General features: G+C 46.7%; 2 protein-coding genes across 2 annotated transcripts in view; one reads left to right on the top strand and one right to left on the bottom strand.

Moving 5' to 3' along the window:
- LOC309398683 (testis-expressed protein 2-like) overlaps positions 1-732 on the bottom strand; it is a 46870-nt gene extending 46138 nt beyond the window's left edge. Inside the window, exons 1-2 of the mRNA XM_081965796.1 lie at positions 478-732; positions 64-147 (exon numbers count right to left, since the gene is read on the bottom strand). The gene's annotated coding sequence lies outside the window, so the exon portion shown is untranslated. The remainder of the gene's footprint in view (positions 1-63; positions 148-477) is intronic.
- Positions 733-1357: 625 nt separating this feature from the next.
- MSRB1 (methionine sulfoxide reductase B1) lies at positions 1358-16725 on the top strand. The gene is made up of 4 exons (XM_081966165.1): positions 1358-1511; positions 10666-10808; positions 11730-11844; positions 13484-16725. Exons 1-4 carry the CDS (start codon positions 1457-1459, stop codon positions 13510-13512), a joined length of 342 nt encoding a protein of 113 aa, XP_081822291.1. The 5' UTR covers positions 1358-1456; the 3' UTR covers positions 13513-16725.
- The last annotated feature ends 228 nt before the right edge of the window (positions 16726-16953 follow it).

Genomic DNA, 16953 nt, shown 5'->3' on the forward strand with positions numbered 1-16953 from the left:
CCTGAATCCTTAATAAGAATGGCATACTTCAAAATCTTAATGCGCTAATAGAAATATGCTCACCTCCTTAGGGCAGTGCAACTTTAAGATGACTCCCAGGATTCCCTAGTCTGCCCTGATCTGTTTTAGGGACTCGTCTTAGACTTCCTTGAGGAAACAAAAACAGGATCTTGCAGGTTAACCTTTCCATCCCAGAAATGTTTATCTACTATAATCTGTTTTATATTTGTGACTACTTCTACTTTACACTCAACAACAAATGGAATAAATAAAACTCATTTGATCATTCACTCATTTGTGAATCAGAAGCGTCCATACTACATAGTGATCAATCTGTCAATATCTCTAAGAAAATCTGTTATTCAATCCATTTAGCTTCCATGTAATTATTGCCTAGCTATTTGTACAATGTACATTTCCTGAACTTGGTTGGTGTTAGATCATAAAGGAAGCTGAATGTGTCAGCTCCATCTTTACCTGTCAAATCCAAATGCGAAGCTGGGAACTGCATTCAAGCGTGCTTTTTAAAATCACAAACTCCCACCAAATTATTGAGCAAGACGTCAATATTTCTATTTTATGCAGTGCAGATAAATTGCATTTCAAAATCTGTGAAAACAGAGATCTTTCACAATTTTGAAAGATTACAAAATGATAATAGGTCACACTTTCCCCTGCTAACATTTTGTGGATGGCATTGAAACCTGCTGTAGAAATCAGAGAAAAGGTAACAATAGAAGAAGAACATGAAAGGAGGCAAGCTCTTTTCAGCCCCCTTCACTACAAACATGTCGGAGAGCCTTGGAGATTGAAGGGAAATGAGCAAAGGAAGATTGCATATTACCAGCAACCCTTGAAAGTTCTTGAAAATAAAGCTCTGTTGAAAAAACGTTGTGATTGGAGAACCTCTTTTTGTAATGCAGGAAGAAGGAGGAGGCCGAAGGGCACGTGCAGTTTGGGGCTGCAATTTTTGTTCCAGGATGTCCTCCTCTCCCCTGTTGCCCGCGACCTCCTTTAAAGGTGACCCCGAACGGCTCCAGCCATGGGGAGACCCGGGGGAGAGTTTGCCTCGGTCCGGCAGCAGCGCAACGGCCGGGCCAAGCGGCGCTGCCCACAACCCAGTCCGGCCGCCTTCGCGTGGTCGCCGGGCCTTCTCCAAGGAGGCGACGGCCTGTCGAAAGCGGCCGGGGAGGGCGGCGCTGCAGGGCCTTGCGGGGCTTCCCCGAGGGCTGCAAGCGGCCGTTAGGGAAACGCGCCCCGGTTCAAATGGGCCCCTTGGGCAGCTCCCCGTTTGGCTGCCGTACCAAGGCAGCCGCCTCCTCCAGCCCTGAGCCGCCCCCTGTGCAGCCGCGCCCCCTGCCGCCCTCCTCTCTGCCCGGGGCGGGCGGCCGCAGGAGGAGGAGGAGCGGCGGCCGCTCTTAAAAGGGGAGCGGCGGAGACGGCGAGCGGGACAGCCATGGCCTTCTGCAGGTTCTCCGGCGGGGAGATCTACCAGAGCCACTTCCAGTCCGGTAAGGCGAGAGCGCGGCGCCGCTCGGATCTTCTGGCGACTGAGATTGCGGAGGGCGTCCCGGGCGGGTGGCGGCTGCTCTTTGAGCCGCCCTCTTCGGCCCTAAGCAGGCATCGAAATTCGGCAGCGCCGGAGGGCTCCCGCTGGCAGAAAGAGTCCCTCGGTTTGGGGGGGCGGGAGGGGGCGGGGCACCTGCCGGCTAGAGGAAGTTGCTCGATCCCCCCACCCACCCCCCCTTGTCTGTAGGGGGGGCTGCCCAGTCCCAGGCTGACGCAGCCGCGCCCTCCCCGAGGCAAGCGGGCGTGCGGGCGCTTCCCTTCCTCCTGGGATTGAGGAGGGGGATTGAAAGCAAAGGAGGCGGAGTTCGGGAAAGCTTTGCGCTTGGGGCTCCCGGGAGATCCCAGCCATTGGAATCCAGGCCCGGGAGGGACCTTGGCGGTCTCTAGTGCAACCTCCCCCCCCCCCCCCCCCCAGGCAGGAGACCTTACTGGAGAGGTGGGAGGTGCGGAATGTACGGCGTCCCTGTGTCCCGGACCAAGCCCAGATCCAGAGAGGGACCAGAAACTAAAGATATAGCACCCATCTATTTAAAGCAGACCGCACCCCTATGAAGTAGACAGGGAAAGATTCTGGTAACTTCCCCGTCCCTGGTGTTCAGGGTGTGTGTCAGCCCTACAGGGTAGACCAGAGGAGGAAACTGAGTCCCCAGGAAGACGAGGGGTACTTATGGAGACTGGCTAAAGGGACAGAATCTTGCCAGCCCCTTCTCCTCCCCTCCCTCTTATGCCCAGCCCAATGGGCCTGAAGGAGCCTGCCTGCCTCACCTCTTGTGGTGTCTGTCTCTGATTGGCACTTGCTGATGGGGCTTGAGGAAAAGAAAGCTCTCAGAAGCTTGCCAGGCTTGAGAGGAGAAAGTGTGCTGCTCCGCTCACACATATCGCACACACAGCAGAAGGTCTTCACTGAGCTGCCCGAGCCAAGTATACAATTTCCAGCAGCTCTTGAATAACAGAAGCCCCACGCACCCTGTTCTGAAGGGTGACGGAGGGAAACAGGACTGAGGTAACACGGATCTAATGCAACTTGTTTATTAACAGAACAAGTAACAAGCAACAACAGTTCTGAACCCGCAACGAACGTGCCTCCCGTTTGGCAGCTCTTTTATACCCCAGCTGTCAAACGGGCAGCCAATGAACTGTCTTTATTTTCCCGCTCCGGCTGACACGCCTCCAGCCAATCACCACAGCTTGCGGCGTCACGTCTTCGGAGCCTGGACACAACACCCCCCCCCCCTCTAAGTTCCACCGGGAGTTCTGAGGAACCAGCAAGAGAGGCTAAATTTCCAAAGCCAAGCAGAAGCCAGAACAAAGCTGTTTGATAAGGCAAGAGCTCCAGAGGTTTAAATGAGGCAAGGCCCCAGGTCAAGGCCCAAACCAGAGGTCCAAAGTTCAACATGAGTTTGAAGGCAAAACATGAAAAGCAGGAATCACGGAGCAAGGAATCCACATGTTTAATCCCCTTTGGGTGAGATTAAATAGGCAGCAGCGGTACGGCCCCTCACAATGGGAAGGACTGCATCCTTGGAAGTAACCTGGCCGACCTGCGTAGCGCCTATTGCCTCTCTGTCCTGCACGTTCTTGGATGGGGGGAGGTGTGGATACCACCTCCTCATCCTCGCTGACCGCAAGCAGCTGCTCCTGTTCTTTGCCAGAAGTCTTCAGACTGACCTGCTGCAGCTGTGGCTCCCTCTGCTTGGGCTCATCCTGCTGTCTGTCTGGTCATTTGGCTGTGGCTGCTCCATCAAGCTGGAGCCTTCCGCTCCCTGGTCCATGCGTAACGTGGGCCCAGAACTCGCCAAGGCTTTAGTGGTACCTTCTATCTATGTACCTATAATTGGCCTTTCTTTTCCTAATGCAGCCTCAGCAGCTCCTGAGGAGGCTCTTTGCCCCGAAGACAAGAGAATAGAACAAACTATGGTCAAGAGTCACCAGGCCTCAGCTTGGGCCGTTAGGGCAGGTACCTCCGCTTCGTTCTTTAGTCGTTCTGTTCTCTTATGGCTCAGGCAACTCCAGGCGAGGCTTCCGGCCAGGGATTCTAGGGCTCGCAGGGATATTAACAAGATAAGGGCGGCCCTAGAATACACTGCAGATGCTTCCTTGGATGCGGCCCATTTTGCATCCAAAGCCATAGCATCCTCCATCTCCACCCGTCACCTGCTTTGGCTAAAGCAGTGGCAGGCGGAAGCCCGTGCCAAGTGAAGGCTTGCCTCCTCTCCCTATTCTTCAACTCTTCTCTTTGGGGCCCCATTGGATCCTCTATTGGTAGAGTCCAAGGATAAGCGGAAGGTCTTGCAGCCGGCCACTAAGAATCGCAGGCAGCCCTTTTAGGGTCAGGACGGGGGTTCCTCCAGCTCCCGTCCGCAACGTAAGGCTCCCCTCCAGGCAGGGCCCTTCTTTTTCCAGCAGGTCAGGCATAAACAGCCAGAGATTTCAGCCCAGAAAGTCATTCAGGGACAATACCAACTGATCCTACAAGAGGCAGAAGTGACTGCCTGGAGGATCTCCCCATAGGGCGATGTCTGTCGACCTTCGCAGATTGTTGGGACGACATCACCAACGACGCGCAGGTCAGGTCCACAATCAGATTCGGCCTTCTCTTGAATTTGCGCTCCAGCTCTCCAAACCACTTTGTCCCATGTCCTATATCCAGGGATCCTCAAAGAGACTCCTAGTGGAGCAGGCCATCCATCATCTGCTCCTCATTCGGGCCATTCAACCTGTGCCTCCAGGCCAAGTGGGTCGGGGGTTCTACTCTCGTCTCTTTATCATGCCGAAGTCTTCGGGGGGCTGGAGAGCGATCCTCGATCTCAAATTCTTAAATCGATTCGTCAGGTACAGGAGGTTCAAAATGCACTCTCTCCTGTCAATTCTAGAGAGTGTGCGCAAACACGATCTCCTAACATCAGTGGACCTCACGGATGCTTACCTCCACGTACCCATTCACAAACAACACAGACGGTTCCTCCGATTTGTCTATGCAGGCCGTCACTTTCAGTATCAGGCCCTTCCCTTTCGGCTATCATCAGCCCCAAGGGTCTTCACCAAGCTCCTGTCAGTCGTAGCAGCTCACTTATGTGCCAGACCCATTCGGATCTTTTGCTACCTGGATGACATCCTCCTGTTGTCCAGGTCACGCACCCAGGCCCTGCGGGATCTTCAAGACACCTTGCAGATACTTCAGGAGGTGGTATTCTCCATCAATCAGGAGAAGAGCCACCTTGTTCCCACCTCTCGTCTAGTGCACTTGGGGGCCCTTATCAACTCCGCTCAGGGGAAGGTCTTCCTGTCTCGGGAACGACAGATCAGCCTCAGGGACTTAGCCTTTGAAGTATGGAGGAGACAGCAGGCACCTCTTCTCCAGCTGTCTCCACTGCTGGGGAAGATGGTCTCTTGTTTCTCCATCGTCCCTTGGGCTCGGCTTCACAGCCGCTGCCTCCAGTGGTTTCTTCTGCCATTCCAGAAGACCAACAGCAGCTGTTCCCTAGCAACAGTCAGGTTAACTCCAGAGGTCCTTCACTCTCTGGACTGGTGGATCCCCCTGGCCATCTCTCAGGGGTCCATCTTCAGGGAATCTCCTCGCCTCGTAGTTACAACGGGCGCGAGTTTGATAGGTTGGGGCGCTCACCTGGAGGATCAGATAGCTCAGGGTCTCTGGTCCAACTCCATCCTTTCCCACAGTATGAATTGGCTAGAGTTGAGGGCCATCCAACTACCTCTTCTTCAGTTCCAATCTTCAGTTTGCAACACACATGTGCTAATTTAGACAGACAACACAGCCAAGGCGCATGTCAACCACCAGGGGGGGACGAAAGCAGTTTCCCTCATCGAGTCTGCCTTTCACCTAGGGATCTGGGCGGAAGCCAACCTTCTCTCTGTCCATGCCGAACACATCTCGCGCTCCAACAACACCAGAGCAGACTGGTTGAGCCGCACAACAATCGACCCTGCGGAGTGGACCCTCAACCATCACATCTTCAAACAGCTGTCGACCAGGTACGGGAGCCCGGTCCTAGATCTCTTCGCAATGGCATCCAACAATCAGCTGCCCAGGTACCTGTCTCGCTACACAACACCAGGCACGGAAAGGACAGATGCCTTGAGGTGCAAGTGCCCCCCCCGGGCTCCTGTACGCCTTCCCTCCCTTCTCCCTGATACAGAGGGTCATTCAGAAAATGATAGAGGAAGAGGCCGAGCTCATCCTGCTCGCCCCCCATTGGCTGCGCCGCCCATGGTTTGTGGACCTAGTCAACCTCTCAGTGGGCCCAGAGTGGCGTCTTCCCCTGATACCGTCCCTTCTTCACCAGGGATCCATCCACCATCGCGACCTATCTTGGCTCCGCCTAACCGCATGGAGGCTGAGTGGGAGGTCTTGAGGGCGGCAAACCTTTCTGAGACTGTAATCCTAACTATTCAGACTTTTCGACGCTCGGCCACTAATAGAATCTACGAATCAATGTGGCAGACTTTCAGAACATGGTGCCTTTCTAGAGAGATTTCGCCCCTGGAGGCTTCGGTTCCCCAGGTTTTGGAGTTCCTGCAACAGGAACTAGATAATGGACTTGTGCCTAACACCTTATGGAGGCAGGTGTCGGCTCTCTCTTCAGTTCTCTCTCTTCACCGAAATGAGCCTCTCTCCTTGCACCCTCATGTACGCTGCTTCATTAAGGGCGCGTCTAATCTCTGCCCTCCTGTCATTCACCGCTTCCCCTCGTGGGTTCTAACTGAAGTCCTTGACTCTCTCACTGGACCACCCTTCGAACCTCTCAGGTCGGCCTCCCTGCATCACCTCACATTGAAAACAACCTTTCTGGGGGCTATCATGTCTGCACGATGCGTCTCAGAATTGGCGGCCTTTTCCATCTGTTCCGACTTGTGTACTTTTTACTCAGACCGTGTGGTCCTTCGACTTGATCCCACCTTTGTCCCAAAGGTCAATTTGGCCATTCATCGGTCTCTGGATCTCACCCTACCGAACTTTTGCCCTAATCCCTCTCACAGTCTCGAGCGCAAATGGCACAGGTTAGACGTCAGAAGGGCTCTTAAGATCTATATTGCCAAGACGGCCATCTTCAGGCGCACCAAGGCGCTCTTTGTTTCTTTCCATCCCACAAACAAGGGTCTGAAGGCTTCTCCATCTATGGTTGAGTGCTGGATCCGGTCTACCATAACTAGAGCTTACCTGGTGAGTCACCTCACACCTCCATCCAACATCACGGCGCATTCCACACGCAGCATGGCTACGTCAGCAGCGTCGACAAGGCAGGCCTCGGTGGAAGATATCTGCAAGGCGGCCCCCTGGGCGACCCCCAATTCCTTTATCCATCATTATAAGATGGTCAAATACGCGTCGGCGGATGCAGCATTCGGACGGAGAGTGCTTCAGCAAGTTCTTCCCTCTTCAAGCTCCTAGCCCAGTCTCATTCCCACCCGGCTTTGGTACGTCCCATGCATGACTGCTTTCTCCACCAAGTTGGAGAATGGGGCGTTGGTTCCTACCTGATATGCCCCTTCTCGAGGCAGGTGGAGACAGCTGTCATCCGCACCTTTTGGTTCCTGACCTAGTTCGCGGAGGGAGTTCTGGAGCTAGGCTAGGGTTTCGGAGGATTGAAAGCAGTCGACTAACGCACAGCAGTCTACTTATCTCCTTCGTCACAAAAGCGGGAGGACACTCCTCTGATTCGATGACATCACTTTGGTAGACTCAGTTCTATTGGTTACTGACTGAGTTAACCCATGCATGACTGCTGTGTCCACCTGCCTCGAGAAGGGGCATATCAGGTAAGAACCAACGCCCCATTCTCCTAAACTGCTGTCTTGGAGCATGAAGCAAATGGGGAAGCTTCAGCTTCAACTTATGCAGTCTGATGTTTGCAGACAGTCAGGAGATGAAAGCAAAATCTAAAATGATCAGTATTGTTTTTAAGAAGCTTCCTTGGGTATCAAGTAAGTTTTTCCATTAAAATCTATTCCTCCCACTTCCCGGGCATTTCCAAATTTGGAGGCAGTTGTTAAAATCTATTCCTCCCACTTCCCGGGATCGCATTCTGCCCCATACATCCCTGCGACCAATTCGCTCTCACAGAGAGGGACTCCTCCGGGTGCCGTCCACCAGGCAGTGTCAGAGGGCGGCGCCCAGGAATAGGGCCTTCTCTGTGATGGGCCCAGCCCTCTGGAATGACCTCCCCCCAGATATCAGGATAACGACCGATCTCCGCTCCTTCCGCACGAAACTCAAGACCCACCTGTTCCAACTAGCCGGCCTGGCTTAACTAGAACCTTCTAACCTCCCTGGCAATTTTAATATTTTAATATTTTATACGTAAATTTTGGGGTTTTTAACTGTTTTAATTGTTTTAATTTATTGTTATTTATTTGAACCTAGTGGCTTCCATTTGTATTTGACTGTTAAATATTGATGTCACCTCCTCCATGCCACACTTGTATTTTGATTTAATTGTACGTCGCCCCGAGTCCCTTTGCGGAGAGGGGGCGACTGATAAATCGAAATAAATAAATAAATAAATACTTCCCGGGCATTTCCAAATTTGGATGCAGTTGTTAAAATCTATTCCTCCCACTTCCCGGGCATTTCCAAATTTGGATGCAGTTGTTAAAATCTATTCCTCCCACTTCCCGGGCATTTCCAAATTTGGATGCAGTTGTTAAAATCTATTCCTCCCACTTCCCGGGCATTTCCAAATTTGGATGCAGTTGTGCCCTGCAAAATCAGCAGTTCAGATATTATGGGATGCAGCGCTGTTTCCTTGCCTGCCTTTGTTGCTGTAACATTGCAGTAACATTCCTCTGGCCCACCAGGGCTGTTGCTGTCCCAAAGTGTATCTGGAAAAACTGTTGACGTGGTTTCTCCTGAAAATATACTGGAGGGTGGAAGAGGCAGCCCCTGTCATCCTCTTGTGCAAGGAAACCCCTCTGTCTGATGCTTGTGGAATCTTCATAGCGACAGAAACAGTAATGGCATTGTTTTCATTCATGAGAATATTCCAAAAACATCCTTTGGAGATAGATATCATTTATCTTAAGTGTATGCCAAATACATTTCATATCATAGTTTCATTTCCGACAGCAGTTAATGATTCAGGCCTTCCTCTTGGGGCCTCTTTCATTCTCACACACTTTGTTGAGGACTCAGATCTCCAAGCTAAGAGACCTCCCAACCCTCCAACCCTGATCTCTGCGTTCTCCACTGTCGCAGTAGAGTTGCCATCTCCAGCCTGCAGTCCAGAGATGGGTTGCTGTCAGCGTTACTGACTGTTTGCTTTGCCCGCGAACCGCACATTGCTTGCACATGCGCAGTTGCCTGTAAATTGTTCAGTGCATGCGCAGAACATTATAAAATGACTAAAAATCATGCTGGCAATGGCATGGGTGACTGGGGAACTGGTCTGGGGGCTGGGCCAGCCTGCCGTCCCTACCGGTTCGGCGACCCAGTCCCAATTTTCACTACCGGTTCGCCTGAACCGGTGCGACCCAGTAGCAACCCACCTCTCTGCAGTCCCACTTTCTGTTTCTGATGGCTCCTTCATGCCCTGACAGGCAGCAGCTCTTTCCTTGATTGCATATTCACAGACCCTGATTTATGCCACCACTTCATGTTCAAGAATGAAATCGTTTCTTCCACCGTTGCTCAGAGCTTCCCTGTAACAAAGAAAGTCAAACTGTGTCAGTTGTTGGTTTCCCTACGTTTGTCGGTTTTTCTCTTCTTCCCTGGCAAAAGAAAAAACAGAACTATCCAGTACCAACTTAATTTTAGGCTTCTGGCTCTGCAGGCCTAACTCATTACAGAGTCTGGCAAGTTTCGGCTCTCAGGTATCTGATTATGTGTCCAAATTGCAATTGGCTTGGTGCTGCTCAGCTAATTATTATTAATATTTTTGAGTAAATGTTTTCCCACTTCCAAAAGAGCTAAGTCTTTTCAGACACAGGATATGTTATGCTTAATGTTAATCTTTAATAGCAACAGCACTTAGACTTATATACCGCTCCATAGAGCTTTACTTCTCCCTCTAAGTGGCTTAGCTGTAAAGTCAGCCTGTTGCCCCCAACAATCTGGGTCCTCATTTTACCAACTGGATGGATGGAAGGCTGAGTCAACCTTGAGCCGGTCAGGATCGAATTCCTAGCCTGCAGTCTAACCACTGCACCACAGGGCTCCTTACTACAATGAAGCTGCATCATCACTTGATTGGTCTTTGCCAACATGAGAATCCAGGTTCCTCGTGAAACATTCATGAAACACTCTTCTTTTTTTAAAAAAAAAAACAATTTTTATTTGTTTTTGAACAAAGACAAACATAAAAATTAAAAAAAAACCATCTTCCGTTACAAATTGTAGAAAGTGTGTCAGATGGTTACAGTATTTCCATGCATCTCTTCTATAGTCACCACCTGCTTTTCATATCAAATCACATATTTTAAATTCACATATATTCATGTATATCACGATTATTATATCTCAACCTTAATTTGACTATAATTGTTTTTCCATCCTTTATATATAATATTCAAAATCTAGAATAGGATTATATAATAACATTCTATGAAATCATCCTAAAATCATCCAACCACAATACATCTTTATAATATATTCTAGATAAAGCTTTTAAACTCATATTCTCCATGTGTTGTTTATATAAAATTTCATATTATCAAACTAATATATCTATATTTCCAGGTAAATCATCATAAATGGCAGTCACATGACTGTGGGATGCTGCAAAGGGACATATGGGCCAGTTGCCAATCACCCAAAATGCATTCATGTGACTGTGTGGAGGGGGCATTGGAATTTAGAACTAGGTCTTACATAATGCGGGGATCCGGGATAACTTCAAGCAGTTGCTAAGTGACCAGTCGTAAGTCAATAACTAAAGCCTATAGAAATGTGTACAGAAGGAAAAATAATGGCAACTTTCTAGAAAACGTGAGGGTTATCAAGTAATTTCTGGCTGATATTTGAGCTGAGTAAAATGAGACCTACTTCCCTCTGCAATCCAGGCTTCCTGTGAATGCATGCCTATTTTATTCCTCCATGTCATATATATTCTTCTTTCTCCCCATCTCCATCTTTGCTCACAGGTATATACGTTTGTTCCAAATGTGGCTATGAATTATTCTCCAGCCAGTCCAAATTCCTCCATTCATCCCCTTGGCCAGCCTTTACCCATCCCGTTCACAGTGACAGCATCTCCAAGTACTTGGAGCGCCCAGGAGCTTTCAAGGTGAGGACTTTGGTTGTGCTGCAATGGACTCAAAGCTTGACAAGGGCAGAGTTTGTATCCCAAAAGCAGCGGAAGCTCACTGTAAATCTGGCGGTGCCCAGAGTTGCATTTGAAATTGCAGGGATTGTTCCAAGGTTTGGCTTTGAAGAGAATCTGTTTATTCAGAATGCAAGCAACTTCTTTGATGGAGTATCTTCCTTCAATATGGCATGAAATAGAATTATTCTTCTGTTTTTACTTACTTGTTATAGCCAGTATTGATGTTAGATGATTACAGTTTAAACATTTCTTGATTGTCTTTCTTTTTTTCAGATCAGGTCTACAGGTTTTCCTCAAAATCTGAATTTGCTTATTTTCTATAGATGCCCATCTCAGCCAAGTGATTCAAATTGTTTTAATTCTAAAACAAAAACTGTACAAAATAAATAATATATACAGCAGCTGAGAAAATTGCAATATCAGACTAAATGTCTGTAAAGCCAAGAAATGGGACCCTTAACACATCCGGGGGTCAGGCTCAGACACATAGACAGGTTTTTAAAGCCTTATAACATTTTGTAACTATGTTTCAAAAACATTATAGTACTTTTGAGGTATTTTGTAGATACCATATTTTCAATTGGAAGCTTCTTGAATGTATTGATCACTACTTAAATATTATAAATAATCAAAGTGCCTTCCAGGAAGGGGGCAAAATAACTTAAGAGAATTAATAGTAAGGAAACAATTCGAAGAAGAAAGTCATAAGAGATGGCTGCAAAGGAAATAGCATTTTCTTCTGAACAAACATTGTACAAAAACGATGTGATTGGACCTGGATTACTCTGTTACGGGCTATAATTCTGCTTTTCAGCTGATTGTAGGAAAAGGGTGTAGAAGCAGCAGAGTTTTTATTTTTAATTCCCTCTAATTTCCTTGCAGGTCTCATGTGGCAAGTGTGGGAACGGCCTGGGCCATGAATTCCTCGACGATGGGCCCCAAAAGGGCCAGTCTCGCTTTTGAATATTCAGCAGTTCTCTCACGTTTGTTCATAAAGGTATTGTAAACCTACTACCTGCTCTTCCTTGCCCAGATTGCAAAATTATTCTTAGTACTATCTTATAATGTAATATTTGGAAAAATAGTAGTTTTGGCCGCAATGTTCTGTGGACCCCATGCAGCCTCATTGTGAAGATAGTGAAATTCAGAATTCTAAATGATCAGAAAATGTACCAGTAGTTTTCAGTAACACATCAAGCCCTTTCCAGAACTGTATGAGAGGCTATCCATTCTTCTATCCATTCATTGGGGGTAAGCTCATTGCTGGAGGCTATCCATTCTTCTATCCATTCATTGGGGGTAAGCTCATTGCTGGGTTTAAGGTCTGGTGTTTAAAGGTTCCATTCAATCCATAAACTATCCAGATCTATCTGCCATTGGGTTGAGTTTTCCCAGGTTGGGGAAGAAAAAGACACAAAATCCTTAAGCCCCATGATCCCCATCCATTCCCTCAAAATAATTGAAACACGGGGACCAGTCTACTCTTCCTGGCCATCTTAACAGATTTGGAAGGAACCTTGTAGATCTTCTAGTCCAACCCCTCACCCAAGCAGAAGACTCTACACCATTTCTGAGAAATGGCAGTCCAATCTCTTCTTGAAAGCCTCCAGTGATGAAGCTTCCACAACTTCCAAAGGCAATCTGTTCTATTGGTTGATAGTTCTCATTGTCAGAAAATTTCTCCTTATTGCTAGGTTAAATCTCTCCCTGGTCAGTTTCCATCCATTATTCCTTGTGTGGCCTTCAGGTGCTTTGGAAAATAGCTTGACCCTCTCCTCTCTGCGACAGTCCTTCAAATATTGGAACACTGCTATCATGTCTCCCCTGGTCCTTCTCTTCACTACACTAGCCAGTTCCTGCAAGCATTCTTTGTATGTTTTAATCTCCAGTCCCCTAATCATCTTGATTGCTCTTCTCTGCACTTTTTCTAGAGTCTCAACATCTTTTTTTTTTAATATTGTGAGGTGACCAAAACTGGATGCAGTATTCTAGGTGTGGTCTAAGGCTTTATAGAATGGTATTAATACCTCACTTGATCTTGATTGTATCCCTCTGTTAATGCAATTTAGGATTGCATTGGTTTTTTTGGTTGCTGCTGCACATTGTTGGCTCATATTTAATTGGTTGTCCACTAAAACTACCTCACAGTTACTGTTATTAAGTCTGGTTTCACCCAGTCTATATGTGTACTTTTGGTTTTTCTTGCCTAAGTGTAAGACTTTACTTTTCTCTACATTGAATTTCATTTTGTTAGTTAGGCCCAATGTTCAAGTCTGTCAAGATCCATCTTCCACAGCTTTCTCAGGTGAATTTCCTTTTCTGGGGGGGAAAAAGATCATCCTTCACATATAAAAATTGTGTATCCCTGTTATATGATTTTCACCAGCAAATTATCTGGACAACTGACCTTGGAACTCTGCTCAAATATGGTGGAATGTTAGTTAATTGCCCAATTTTTCACAGTGGAAAATCCAACTGTTAAAGTCAAGGGCAATACACATTTTGACACTCAACAGTTTAATGAATCTATTTTGACTTGCTGCCAAAGAATGCTTCACATTTTTTCTTTAGCAAAGCAGCTCCAAAGTCGGCTTGGAATGAGAACTATTGAACTTACTATCTCTTTTATTTTCCAGCTCAATCTGGGAAGAACATGGAAAAATAAACAGGCTGACACCATTTTGGCTAACTCCACTTGTGAGCCTTTGGTGTTGGATGGGAAGCTTCCATTGCAACGTGATCTTGCTGGACCTCTTCTTCCTCCATTCAGATCCAAGTAACCAGCACCTGGTTTGGTCATGAGATGCTTGGCAGTGTGTGCGCCAAGTGCTGGAAAGCTGCACCCCAGAATTCCCCCAGGAGTTCCCTATGCCAGAACATTTTGCCCCGATTCAGATGTGAACTGGACTTGCTCAGGTTATTCTGCTTAAGCTAGTGGGCCAGGGACCCCTATCTTAATGGAATCTGGCAGTGGCATTTTTCAGCAGCTTTTTCAGTGGCGTTTCTGGCTTCCCACTGTTTGTTCCCACTGCTTATGTCATGCCAGAGAGAGGAGAGTTACTATCAAATGCAACCCAATATTTGACCCTCTTTCTTCACTGGGGCCTGAGTGAACGGCCTCCTAGCTTTCGTGTCCATATGGAATCAAAGAGATCGGGTGTGCCCTTATAGGTTATTACAAAAAATGTGGCAGGAAGCAATGGTGCCTCTGGAGGAATTTTTTGGAAATGTTTAAAATGTGTGTTGGGGTTTCTGGTGGAGCCTAAGACCCCGTGTTGCATCAGATCCCACCATCCATCTCCTTCTAAGCACATTCTTCTATCAGGACTCTGCTCCAGCAGTTCTTGGAGGTTAAGCAAGGCAATAATTTTAATGGTCTGTTCCTGACCAGGAGAAGCTGCCATTGCTGTTGTAAGATTTATAGATGGGCTGTATTTACGTTCTCCAGAAGGCCCCTTCTTCCCTTCAGCAGACAGTCTGCATTCCTGAGTCCCTTGTCCATGACACTGTGGAACCCTCCAGCATCTTTCCTCGGGCCCCTCCACATGTCCTCAGAAATGTACTTGTCTTTTCCTACAGACTGAACTCCTCTCTCAATGTGAGCAAAACATTCTGGCATTTGAAACTATCCTTCTGTCAAGATGAACAAGTGGCACCCTTCCTATTCTCTGGCATAACATTAGCATCCGGTGGAGGCCACAAGTATTACGATAACATCACACAGTAGATGTGAATTATGTAATATCTCCATATAGATTGCGATGATGTCTTGCTGCACAAGTGTCACTGTGGCTTCTGTCGCATATTATGTAATTCACATTGTTTCCATAATGTTGCTATGATGCTTATGGTGTCACTTAACTTTCCCCATAGGTGTCCCCATGTCTATGTATCCTGGGGTGCATTTTCTGGTATAGCATCATGGTATGAATTGCCCCATGTAAACCCATTCTGGAAAGCAGGGGTGAGGAACGTCTATATGAGCCTCCCAGAAAATCCCCCTGGGATATTCCTTTTGCACATGATATGGAGCAAGTATCACCTAGACGGCCCCTTTAGACCTACAGAACTCTCAGGAAAAGAAAATGAACAACCTAGTTGGCATTTAATGTTTGCATACAGCAGAAATGAACTAAGTTAAACTGTTGATTGAGAAACACTCAATTTGGTATCCTTTTGACCCCACTTCATCTGCCGTCATGATTCCTTTACGTCTCCATTAAAAACAGGTCACAGGAAGGCGAATGAGAGCCTCACTTCTGAGAGCTGCCAATGAATGAGAAATACATGAGAGGTTGTTGGTCTTGTCTAGGTTGGAACCTGTTGAGGTCACTTACAGTTCCTAGAGCATACTCTGGGTGACAAAATTGGATCTGAATTAGAATTTAGCTGCCTTTCAATAGCCCTGCACCAAAGAAAATACAATTTGGCTGGTGGCCATTCTCTGGAGCCAAAAATTGCATCCCATCACATGTGCGAGCTTTAAATACCATACTAACACAAGAAGCCAGTGTGGCCTCTACTCATATTTCACACTATTACAAGGATCAACAGCTTTCACTTTGCCTTGCTTTCTGAAGGAGTTTGGTGAAGCCTAGGCTTTCATCATCCGCTTGTGAAGATCCACCTCTGGCTATTACGTGAGCTTCACTTTGATAGAAAGTGTGAGCTTTCAGAGAGCAACATGCAAGTCCAACAGAGTTTGCAAACTTTTAAAGTACTCTCAAACATGAACAGTATAGAAACTGAATTATAAGGAGACCATAATGAGCATCAAAATCTCCCGCTATCTTCAGTTCTCAAGACTCATTGCAATTTAATAAAAGGACATTGCCTCTTTTCAAGATTGATTTTTGTGAAAGTTCTTTTGCTTCTACCAGTGCTGGTGACATTTTATCCAAGGATTAATATGTGCTTTTTTTGCTTTCTTATTTTAAATTTAATAAGAATTCAGGTGTCAACTGCATGGCTACAAGGAAGAGTGGATGATTCCAGTTTGGCTTCAAGGTAGCAGCTGTGACTATGCAATTGAAGCCTTGTCCTTTTGTAAATACATCACATAAAACATATAAAAAGGACAGGGCCTCTACTTGCATGATGTCAACCATTTTTTCTTAGTGTTGCGTGGACACTCTTGCAAGAACTTTAGATTCAGGTACATAGCTAGTTGATGACCTGATATAGTGATTCACCTTGAATAGGGCCTGGGGTAATCACCTTATTTAGCCCTGAGAGAACTTCTGCTTTGAAAAGCAGAGGCAACCAACCAGCTATTTTCAGTCCTGCCTTGTGACAAGCTGACCTTTTGGACTGTTGTTACATAAAAGATCAGTTGGGCAAGTGATAAGTAGGTCAAAGGGTTGTCTTGCTATATTAATTTTCCTACAATCCAAAGACACTCCAATATGGAGAGTAGGCAAATTCGCACTGCTCCTTTGTTCTGAAGACAGCTGAAAATAGGTTGGATGGTTTTGTTGTTTTGTTTTGGTGCCTGGTTGTAAGGCAGCCTTCATTCATCGCATCTCCAATCTGTAACGTTGTCTTCTGATAATTAGTTACGAGGGAAAATATGCTTGGAAAATATGTCACTGATAACAAAGGTACCTGATCTGGTATTCTTTCCATTATTTCTCCAGTGCTGGCCTTTACAGAGACAAAGATTTATTTGATCAACAATCAGAGCAATAGGAAAATATAAAAATTAAATTGCATTATTTCACTAGGTAATATAGCATAAAATTTAAAACCATACAGGTGGTCCTTGACGTATGACTACAATTGGAATGAGAATTTCCACTGCATTTGATTTTATGACCTTTTTGCCACAATTGTTAAGCAAAACACTGCAGTTGAGTGAATAAAATGTTCAATAAGCAAATCTGGCTTCCCCCATTGACTGTCGTAATCCAGCTGAGAAGGTTGCAAATGGTATGAGGGTGCAACCATCAGGAATAACTTCCTGTTCCCAAGGGCCTGAATTACGTGACCTTGAGTTGCTGTGGTGCCTATAAGGGAGGATTTAGCTTGTGTTTGGCCCGCCATTATTTCTGAGAGGTTTCCTGATAAGTTTTTCTCCTCAGGATTTCCATCCTCCCTGCTTTTTCTC

This window comes from Natrix helvetica, assembly GCF_964273705.1.
Source record: "Natrix helvetica genome assembly, chromosome: 13".
Classification (NCBI taxonomy): domain Eukaryota; kingdom Metazoa; phylum Chordata; class Lepidosauria; order Squamata; family Natricidae; genus Natrix; species Natrix helvetica.